This window comes from Hevea brasiliensis, chromosome 14 (assembly GCF_030052815.1).
Source record: "Hevea brasiliensis isolate MT/VB/25A 57/8 chromosome 14, ASM3005281v1, whole genome shotgun sequence".
Taxonomy (NCBI): domain Eukaryota; kingdom Viridiplantae; phylum Streptophyta; class Magnoliopsida; order Malpighiales; family Euphorbiaceae; genus Hevea; species Hevea brasiliensis.
In genome coordinates this window covers 3447385-3458658 of record NC_079506.1, presented here as the reverse complement: position 1 = coordinate 3458658, position 11274 = coordinate 3447385, and the positions used below count along the sequence as shown (strand labels likewise).

General features: G+C 31.6%; 1 protein-coding gene across 1 annotated transcript; it reads right to left on the bottom strand.

Moving 5' to 3' along the window:
- Nucleotides 1-6354: 6354 nt before the first annotated feature.
- On the bottom strand, nucleotides 6355-9986 carry LOC110646951 (beta-glucosidase 13-like). The gene is made up of 13 exons (XM_058135023.1): nucleotides 9798-9986; nucleotides 9287-9356; nucleotides 8977-9035; nucleotides 8800-8875; nucleotides 8630-8707; nucleotides 8209-8296; nucleotides 7837-8092; nucleotides 7571-7686; nucleotides 7255-7472; nucleotides 7106-7140; nucleotides 6908-7010; nucleotides 6702-6810; nucleotides 6355-6619 (listed from the first exon to the last, which is right to left on the bottom strand). Exons 1-13 carry the CDS (start codon nucleotides 9978-9980, stop codon nucleotides 6355-6357), a joined length of 1656 nt encoding a protein of 551 aa, XP_057991006.1. The 5' UTR covers nucleotides 9981-9986.
- Nucleotides 9987-11274: the final 1288 nt, after the last annotated feature.

Sequence of the window (11274 nt, the reverse complement as noted above, 5' to 3'; positions counted from 1 at the left end):
CTTAGAACCAAAGACACGTAGGTAGCTATAATCAAAATGAGTTCCATGCAATTTAAAATATGGTGTTTCATTCCTAGCAGAAGTAGGCAACCTATTTATTAAAAAAACAGCAGTTTGAAAAGCATCGACCCACATAGACAATGGCACATGACTATGATACATCATCGTCAATCCTAATTCACGAATAAAACGGTGTCGTCGTTCGACAGCACCTGTTTGCTCGGGTGTATGAGGACACGACACTTGATGTTTAATACCTTGTGAAAGAAAATGTGAAGATAAAGCATTATTCAAGAACTCACCTCCTCCATCGGAATGGAAAACCTTGATGGTCTTCCCAAATTGTCTTAGCACAAACTGTTCAAAAGCTTTATAAGCAACAAAGAAATCCGATTTTTTCTTTAGTGGTATAAGCCAAGAGTATTTAGAATAGTCATCTACCAAGCAAGCATAATATTTAAATTTGGCAAAAGATAAAACAGGGGCTGGTCCCCATAAATCACAATGAACTTTTTCAAATACAGTGGTACTTTTATTGGAAGACAAACTAAATGGAAATTTGCTCAATTTGCCTAATTGGCAGCTATCACATAAAAATTTAGAATGCAAGGAACCTTTAACATCAATAAGGTTCTTATTAAACAAAATAGAAATCAGAAGGTTGAGGGTGTCCTAATCGTTGATGCCATATGTCCGCTGTTCGGACATAAATCGATTGGAAAAATATGCTTTCGGATTCCCTGACAAGATATAAAGGTTATTTTTCCGTGGCCCTTGTAGCAGTACCTGTCCCGTCTGTCGATCCTTAACAGAAATAGAAACATTAGAAAATTCACAATTCACAGGATAATCATCTGTTAATTGGCCTACAGAAAGTAAATTCTTTTTTAGAGCAGGAACAGAAAAGACATTTGAAAGTGATAATTTTTGCTTCTGTTCTATAGACGTCATTCCAACACCATCGATGGATAGAAACGTTCCATCGCCGATGGTTATGGAATCAGGTCCATAATAGTCAGTAAGTTTATGGAATAGATTTTTGTTACCTGTCATATGATTCGATGCACCAGAGTCTGCAACCCAGTCAGTATCTATAACATCAGTATCCAATGTGAGTGCCGAAAGAGCTTGAGCAGGGCTGCTTTGTTTTTCTTGTGGAATCCACCAGCAAATCTTCGCGATGTGACCATCTCTGTTGCAGTATTGACACACTTCGTTCTTATACAGCTCTCGTTCAGCTGGTGTCATTCTTCTACGACCAGCCGGGGGAGGTCGCCGTTGGGAAGAATACGACTCTTTGTTTGGAAAAGGGTTTTGCGTTTGCTGGGCTTGAAAACCACGCCCTTGGGAATTAAATCTAGGACGCCGATTCGAGGAATTACTGGATGAATTCTGTTGATTTCCATAAAAAGCCACATGCGAAATTTGATCAAGACCAGATTCGTTCTGTGTGGAAAACCACACTCGTCGCTGGTCTAAATTCTTAAGTTGAGAGACCAGTTCATTAAAATTGGGTCGCGGTGGTTTAAGCATCGTCGTAGTAAACGTTTCGTACTGGGGTCCCAGACTGGTAAGGAGACAAAAGACTTTTTCTTCATCGGGTACTTTTTTCCCGATAGCGGCTAAACTGTCGCAGAGTTCTTTAAACAAACGCAGATGTTCAGTGATGGACCGATTTTCATCTTTGCGAAAATAGGTCAATTGCTGTCTGAGGGTAAATTCCCTCTCTTGAGAATCTTGTGCATATGCATCTTTTAATGCACTCCAAACAGTATGAACTGTTTCTAGTCCGATGACAAGTCCGAGTGATTCCTCACTAAGGGTGCCATAGATCCACCCACGAAGTAATCTATCAGACTTTTGCCACGCCTTGAAGATGTCTGATTCTTTGTGGTTGATAGTTTTCGGGAATTGGATTGGGAGGGGTAACGAATTTCTGATCTTCAGGAAAGCCATTAACCAAATGATCCGACAATTCCTGACTTTCAGCTAAACTCAAAAGTTGTTCTCTCCACAGAGGATAGTTTGATTGTTTGAGCTTTAAGGTAACAAAATTGGCTACATTCAGAGAAGAAGCCATGGTGAGCAGATCGTTGAGGCTCTGATACCAAGATAACAAAGTGAAGAAGATGTAATTTTATTAATGTGAAACCTCAATAATCCAATTGACAGTATACATTCAGTTTAAATAAAAAGAATAATAACAGAGGTTGCTGAAAAAGAGGAGAAAAATAATGAAGACTATCACTTGGAAGGGAACGAATTACCCAAAGAATCTCAACCACAAAGACTCATTCAAATATACAATATTTACAGAATTCACCTTATCACTCCTTTACTCAAGCCTAAAAACACGACATCCTTATTTCTCCTGAGAGGCGGACTCGTCCTTATTACTCCTTGAGTTAATAAATTAGAAACACAACTCAAAAGGATACAAACTTTTATTTCAAAGATAGTATAACAACACAACATAAGCTTGAAATTCCTATAGGAAACACAACATCACCATAAGACAAGCTAGGTCACTGGAGCTGAGAGTAGCCCGATGATATAACTCAATCTGTCCAATTTGAAAGCATATAGTCTTATTATTGTTTTCCTATTAAGAGTTGCATAATACTAATAAAAGAAAACTATATTCTTCCATGTTTTAAACAAATAGTTTTTCGATAATAAAAAAAATTTATTGCTAAATTTATGACTCAAAATTCTAGTTGATTTAGAATACACTTTTTCCTAATTTAAGTAGATAAATATTCCTAGAGAGGATGGAGGAATATTTCCTATATAAAGTAGAACTTGAATGGGATTCCTAAGTAGATTAGGATTGAAGGGATTAACAATGGTGGAAAGGTTATTTGGCTTTATCCATGGAGAGTGACTTTACCTATACAAGGAGTGGCCTTCAACCTATGGAGTGAATGACTTTGCTCATTGTTGAGAATTTGACTTTTTCCATTAATGAAGGGCTCTTGCCCATTGCAATCAGAGAGAGACTTTGGCCTAAGGTTTGTAGTCCTATGAAGAAAAAGAAGCTTTGACCTAAGGTGGAGAAGGGAATAGTCCAAGTGCAAGTGACTATTATTCATTATAGTTGAAAACCACTTTTGTGGTGTAGCAATTAAAGTAGTAAATATATTAGGTTACGTATAGATGAGACCGAAAGGACTAAATAATATATTTATTATGAGCAGTTTGATGTGAGGGTTCTCTTGAGTATATTTGATATATGAATGGTATAGCTTTGAGTTTGTAACGATGATTTATTTATAGTGGAAGATGGCATGCCCATGGATATAATTCTATGTTAAAAAGATGAGCCACATAAATATTGATATTTTGTGTATTTACTTTATTTCTTTATAATTTATATGCTTCTGTAGTACACAACAAGTGATATCAGAGCTTGGGAATGATCTTAGTGAGTTTGGTTGAAAGTGGAGTTGCTGTGACATGTAGAAGTTGTACACGTAAAATGAAAGATGCAAGCTCAAGGAAGTGAAAAGTTGAAATTAAGGTGGAGTTCTTGATGCAAAATCAAGAAAATTGATGACGCGAAAATTTCTTTGAAGAAAGAAGTAAGATACACCTAGGATGAAAATTGAAGATTTGAAGGGATCAAACTTAAGCAATCCTAGTTGATTTGAAATATTTTTTTCTTAATTTGAGTAGGATAAATATTTCTTGATAGCATTGAGGAATATTTCTTATACAAAGTAAAACTCCTATATTAGTGTTATTCCTAAATTGAGCGTGATTCCTAAGTAGATTAAAATTGAGAGGATTAACACTACAAATAGGAGAATAGTGGATAAGTTATTTTATTTTGTTCATAGAGAGTGGCTTTTCCTATAGAAGTAGTGGCGTTCTGCCTATGGAGTGAATAACTTTGTCAATTGCTAAGGATTTAACTTTGTCCATTGACGAGAGGCTCCATGAAGGGAGAGAGACTTCGGCCTAAGGTTTACAGTCTCATGGAAATAAAGAGATTTTGGCTTGAGGTGAATAAAGGGCATAGTACAGGCTATTGTCCATTATAATTGAAGACACTCTTTGTAGAGTAACATTTAAAGTAATAAATATATTAGATTATATCTAGAGAATACTAAAATAACCAATATATTACTATAAGCAGTTTGATGTGAGGATTCTCTTAGATGTTATTAGGTTTATGTGTAGTATAGTTTTAAACTTATAATGATGATTTGTTGATGATGGAAGATAATCTTATATTGAGAGGATGAACCATGTAAATATTAGTATTTTATATGTTTACTGTATTTTTTTTATAGTTTATACACTTTGGGGTGCACAATATTTTTATTGATGAATAAATAAATATTAAAGAAATGAAGCATTCCCTGTCCAAGTCCAAAGAGAATCTGGACTTTGATTCTTGTATGCTCTGTTTTCTTCCGGCCGGATTCAACTTACTGTTGATTTTTTTTTAATATTTGAAATTTTAATTATATAAATAATTTTAAACTCTCTTTTATTGCCTAAAAAATATGATTTTATAAAATAATTTATTAAAATGGATTAAATTGAGGCAAAATTTATGAATTATGTTTTACATGGATCTCAGCTAATTTTGAATTTAATTGATAAGACCAGTGTGGAATTCATCACAATTAATATTTAGAATTTGATCGTTATAACGAATGTATAAGAAAATTTTCTATGAAGAGAAAAATATTCTATTTTGTGTTATTTGATTTATGTAATTTTTTTTTTATTTATGCTTATTCTTGGCCTTCAAGAATAATATTTAGGAAATTTTTGTGTAACAGAAGTTAAGGTGGTTAGGGATTCTATTTTGTAATTGATTCACACTTGAAGAATTTGCCACAATATTATTTAATAACATATTTTTGCTTATAAAAAAATGAAAAGAATTTGCTACAATATAAACGTTCTAAGAGCGACTGTAGAGAGATGAATACAAGAACTCGATACAATTTCCTTCGAAATTTTTCTTCTTTCCTTCTTCCCCTCCTTCAATTTTGGTTCTTGTTTTTCTCATTTCTTTCTCAGTTTCCGTCGTTTCCCCTCTCTCTCTTGTTGCCCAAACTCCCTTGTTAAGCCACCAGAAGTGTTTTTATAGCTTGTTGACTTTGAATTGAAGTGCACATGGGAAGCCTGACAAATTATTCTCCTCAATTGTTTTTTCAGGAGGTAGTTTGCTACTATTTTTCTTTAATTTTTTATCAACACAATTTCATGAGCATATTTATCATCTGTTTAGTGTTATTATTGGAGATCACATTCTTGAATATCTAAATTAGAGGCTATTAATATTCGTTTTGAATTTGACATGTTTTAATCATAAAAACTCTCAAATAGTTCTTGCAGCAATATTTAAAATGGTATTTCTTTTTTTAAAAAAATGAAGTATAATCTCAAAACAAGTCTGATCTCCTGAGCAGAACTGGTTGAAACCTGAGGTTAAACCAATTAATGCACCAAAAATCCCTTTATTGCTTGACTTCACAACTGCTGCGACGCATCTTTACTGAAGAGAATTCATTTTGCAAGCATATTACAAAAATTGAATGCCAGATATACTAGAGGAAGTCTTACTGGGTCATACTTGTTCTGGCAATTTGTTCTTACTGTATTAGATTGCGGTGGTTCCGGGGGTAGTGGGAAACTGGTAACTGCCGGCGGTAGAGACAACTGATAACGTCGGTCATGAAGGTAGCTGCCGGTGCCATGCCGGGAAGTCGGAGATAGGAACACAAGGAATTTCAGCTATTAAAAATATCTTATCAAAAGCCTTTTTGTGATTTTTTATTATTTAATTCAGAAAAGAAAAGTTATTAAATTATTAACTAATAAGATTTTACAATTTTTTTATGAGAATATTTAATAAATTAATATTCAAAACAATATTTTATTCAAAAAATGAATACCTGTCTTTTCATGTAAATGGTTGTGCTTTTTTCCTTGTATATGTCCAGTTCATCGAATCTGGAAAAGAAATTTTTTGTAGTTGACCAATGCTGCTTATTTTGGCTTTTTCTGTCTATTGGATGGTGGCATGGACCGTCAACTATTATATATCACAATTATATTTTATTATATAATATTTTATATTCAATGAATAAATAAATAATTATTTTCAATTAATGAGAAAAATAATAAACATTTACTTAAAACACAAATCAGAAGGATAATAGCTTTTATTTCAAAGATAGAACAGAAAGACAATAAGGCATGCTTCCAACAAGGGACACCGCATCACCAAATCATTTATTGCAACATAGGCTAGGTCACCGGAGCTGAGCACTTGTCCAGTGATATTATTTAACAACAAGAAACACAAATACTACACAAATCTATATGGCGCCTTCACATTATGTAGTATTTGCCAAGCTTCCTTGAGTTCCCTGAAGTAACTTGGCCGGTGATCTTGTTTAAAGGCTGTGACTTCTTAGAGAGTGCATTGTTCAGAAAACCGTGGAACCATGTAGCTGAATGCTTAGCATATCTTTTCAGCTGGCTATCTTTGTAGTCTACATAGTATAAACCAAACCTTGAAGTGTAACCAATATTCCATTCGAAGTTGTCCAAATATGACCATGCAAAGTAACCTTTGACATTAACAGTGTAATTACTGCCAAAACAAACTATGATTAGAAAATTTGATTAAGGATTATAAAAAATCTCTATATTAGTATCTTGGAAATTATACTCACTTGAGAGATTCCAATGCTTTCCATAAATGCATTCGGTAGTAGTCTATTCTAAATTGATCCTTAAGCGCGTCGTCAATACTTTCAGTTTCGTTATTGGCATTGTCAACCCCTAAATTTGTGTATGGAAAATTTTTAAAGGATCAGAGTAAAATATAACTGTAATTCACTGGCTAGCATTCTTATCAAAGAAAAGCATTAATAGTTACCATTCTCAGTAATATAAATTACTGGATCATCATATCTGTCTTTGGTATAGTTCAACAGATTTCGGATACCTTTCGGAAAAATGTAAAACCAAGGTGAGTAAGCCTGCAAATTTTGATTTTTACGTTAGGGATATCAATCATAAAAGTATAATTATCTTTTTCTTATATTTTTACTGATTTATTTTCTTATATACTAACCTGTGGACCAATGAGATTACCATCATAATCATAAGCTGCGCAAAAGACCATATTTATTATTAATTAATTTAAAAATAATGAATTGAACACATTCACACATATATATAAAATCAACACCTTCAATATATTATGTTTGCAGGTAAACTTACCAGTTACATTAACATGACTATCAGTTTTATATCTGATGTATTCTGGATCAACTGTATAATTGGGTTTTGCATAATATGAAGTGTAGTATTGTAACCCAATAAAATCATATGATTTTCTGAGCAAATTAGTTTCTTCATCAGTAAATGTGAGCAATCTATCTCCAACTAAATCTCGAACTCTTCTTGGGTATCGACCATAGGTTAGCGGATCCATCCACCTAAAAATTATAAAAATAACATATATGTTATTTTAATACTTTTACACATAATAAAGACTCAGTTGCTTCATAATTTGAAAAAAAAAAAAAAGACTTACAATCCAAACATGAAATCTAGAGCTGTTTTGGATGCTTCGATATCAACTGTTCTATTGGAGAGAGGTTCAAACCAAAAGGTAAAAAGTGTTATCCCAATCTGGCCATTTTGATTTTTCTGCACAGTCAATATAACTCAAATATACATAAATTTATACTTTAAAAAAAGTAATTAATAGTTATACACACATCCCAGTTTGTTTTTGGGTTCTTATTCAATAAAATTGTTTGCTTATAAAAAAAATTATAATTATACACACATATATACCTTGTACTTTTCTCGATATACTTGTACAGCGGCAGCATGAGCAAGGAGTAAATGATGTGCAACCACATAAGGTTCAGTGGCTGAATTTCCAGCAGGACATTGATGATTCACCCAATATGAGCATCGACCAGGGGCAAAAATTCCATCATCATAGGCAAATCCACTAAGAGCCCAAGGTTCATTGAAAGTCATCCAATATTGCACTCGATCACCAAATTTTTCAAAGAGAAGATCCGCATAATCACGATAATCATTCCTATATTTTATGCAATCATTTAATAAAGTATTTTATTAGTTGGATAAGAATATTATTATTCAAAGAAAATTTGACCTTTTAATATTTTGAAAATGTAATATGAAGTTTATACTTACACAATATTGGAGCTTAAAAAGCCACCATACTTGTCCTCAAGGGCTTGAGGAGTATCCCAATGAAAAATTGTAACAAAAGGTTTTAGGTCTGCATTTTGCAAAAAAATAAGTTAGCTGTAGAATTAGCTAGAAGATAAAGTTCCTTCTTTACTTTTGAAAAAATAAGGAGCTAGAAGACAATATTGTTAGCTACTTAATTAGTTGTAGTTCAAATTTTCTAATACTAAATGTTTGGTGTTTTGTGGTTTTAACATTGGGTGTAAAAAAATAAAATAAAATAAAATTTAATAGGCATACAACCCTACAATTTTTACTATTTTAATATGTTTTCTAAATATTAAAGATAGAAAAGTTCTTCTGCTAAAAAAAAAAAAAGAAAAGTTCTCGTTATTTTTTTTAAAAAAAAAGAGAAAATTATCACCATTTTTTATAATTTCATTAATAACATCATTGTAAAAATCAATCCCTTCTTGATTCACTCCTTCACGTCTCCTTCCACCTGAAAATTTAAAATAAAAAAAAATTATTAGTATATAATGTAGAAAATGAAGCCAACACATTTTTAATTCAAAACTTTGATTAAGTACTTACTAGGTATAATTCTAGTCCATGAAATGGAGAATCTGAAAGCATCAAACCCCATGTTTTTCACATTTTTTATATCTTCCTGTTACATCAGTTTCATAAATCTTGTTAAATTTTATTGTCGATAGTAAACAAGGATTTTGTAGGAGAAAAATAATTTCAAAAAAGTTTTGACTATTATACCCGGAAGTGATGATAGAAATCAACTGCTATGTCTCCATTGCTGTGATCTAATATCCTCTCTGCAATATTACATAGAAATAAGTAACATTTTGCATATATATGAAAAATTATAAGATGCTTTGAGTGCATTAAAAAATAATGCACTTCTTACTCACAAAAATTCAATTATTTCTTAGAACATGAATCATTAGTCCTATAAGCTAGTGAGAGAAGGAGCATCTGTTTCATAAGCACTCAATATTTCTTTCCCTCTCTTTATATATAAGAATTTTAGAGTTTAAATAATTTATTCATACATACACAAAGATACCTGGAGTCTCATGGGTAAATGTGTCCCAGACACTGGGTCCTCTGCCTGATTTGTTCGCTGCACCTTCAATCTGAATGCCACAAACAAGAGAAGTTAAACAATAGTTAGTGAAGAAACACCTAAATCTTCAGTAGCTTATCTTCAATCTTCAATAATTTTTGGTTTGGGTATAAAAGTGAGAATTTATCAATGAAAAACCAAGAAAAACTAAACTTGGATATATCAAAACTAAACTCAGTCATCAGACCATCTCAATACGCCCAAAATTAGAGGGAAAAAAGAAAGTTCTAAGCCATTTATCAATTAATTACTTGTTTGTCATTCCAACTAGAACCATTTGGCTTTATAATTTCTCCAAAATTAGGCACAAAAGGCTAAGTGAAAAAACATGGTAGCTAGAATTAGATAAAATATGAAGTTAAAAACATGAGGATTGAAGAAATTTCATTCTAGTGGAAAAGAGAAATTGGGAGAAATTGGGAGGCGGCAATCCCAGAATAATCGTTTATACCTGGTAAGCAGAAGTGGCAGTCCCAAAAATAAAGCCATCTGGAAAATACTTACGGCTAAAATCTGCAGGGATATCATCATCATCATCATCATCTGCCATTGCTGGCTTAGTATAAGCTGACAAGCTTATGAAGAAGACGAGAATCCCTAACAGCAGAAGAGAGTGTTTAGTAGCCAAAGCCATAATTGATGGTATTAAGATTGCAAGTGCTTGTGTGGTTTTCACTTCTTTGGCAGTGTCCCCTTTATATAGAGGTTCATGCAAAGACATGAAATTGTAAATTTGTCCACGTGATGATTTTCATGCATGGTTGATGCTTCTTATCTATAGTAGCATTAAAATAAGCCTAAGTAAGATTCCTCGATATCTGTTCCGTGGTTGCCCAACTGGTTCTTTTTTATATTTCATAAAACAATGAAGGTTTCTTCGTGCCATGCAACTTTCTTACCTCACAGAATCGAATACATTTTTAAATGTAATTTGATTGAACTTTAGATGTTTTTTTTAGGACTAATTTTAACTTTTGATTGATTTTTATTTCTTTTCAAATAATGTATTATCTAGTTTTGCAAGAATATACCACACAAGTATATATATATATATATATATATATATATATAACATTCAATAAAATCAATTCTCTCTACTTATTAAAAGAAATAAAAATAACTATAATGTCTGTAAACATATATGTACATATACCATTCATTTTCATTCAATATCTATATATAGTGAAAAATATGTTTGATTCAATGGTTATACTCCCTCCATTCATTTCAAGTGTTGTTTTAGGAAAAAAAAAATTACCACTTTATTTGCCATTTAGAAAATTGAGAAGACATTAATATATATTTTTTTAAACTTTACTCTTATCTATTATTATTATCCATTCATTTATCTTTTCCTTATCAGTTTTCTACATTTGAAAGGTACTTTAATTAATTATAAGTATTTTATTTTTTTAGAAATGAGATTATCCAATTATTTCTTTATAAAAAAACCTTAAAAGGCATTTTGAATAATACGGAGGAAGTAATTATGTTAATAGTCTCAATTTTGAAGAATTAATTTAAGAGTTATATGTTTATTAAATGCCTTTTGTTACTTTTTAACCTTAAATGCAATTAATAGTTTAAAAATCAAAAGTTAATACTAGCTTTGTTCACTTTTATGTGTCATTTAAAGTTTTTCATAGCAATTAAGAAAGTAATTAAATCATTTAAATTATAATAAAATAATTCTTAATTTAACTAAATTGCTCTTTATCTTACTTAATTAAAAAAGAAAAAAGGCATTATTAAATATGAATTTTAGAAAATTAGATAAATAGTTATTGTATTTAGTAGAGATAAGGACAAAATTAAAAAAAAAAAATCTTGATCTTCTTAAAATGATAAATAATTATGGAGAAAATAATTTCTAAAAAATGACAGGAAAAAACTCAATTAACTTTTGTCCAGATGTTCATAAATGTAGA

What these genes read in the sequence shown, in the direction of transcription:
- LOC110646951 (XM_058135023.1), bottom strand. Translation starts at nt 9,980, where the DNA reads ATGGCTTTGGCTACTAAACACTCTCTTCTGCTGTTAGGGATTCTCGTC. An exon ending in ATTTCTATCATCACTTCCGG is followed by an intron (nt 8,876 to 8,976) that starts GTATAATAGTCA and finishes CTGATGTAACAG; the next exon opens with GAAGATATAAAAAATGTGAA. An exon ending in ATGGACTAGAATTATACCTA is followed by an intron (nt 8,708 to 8,799) that starts GTAAGTACTTAA and finishes TTAAATTTTCAG; the next exon opens with GTGGAAGGAGACGTGAAGGA.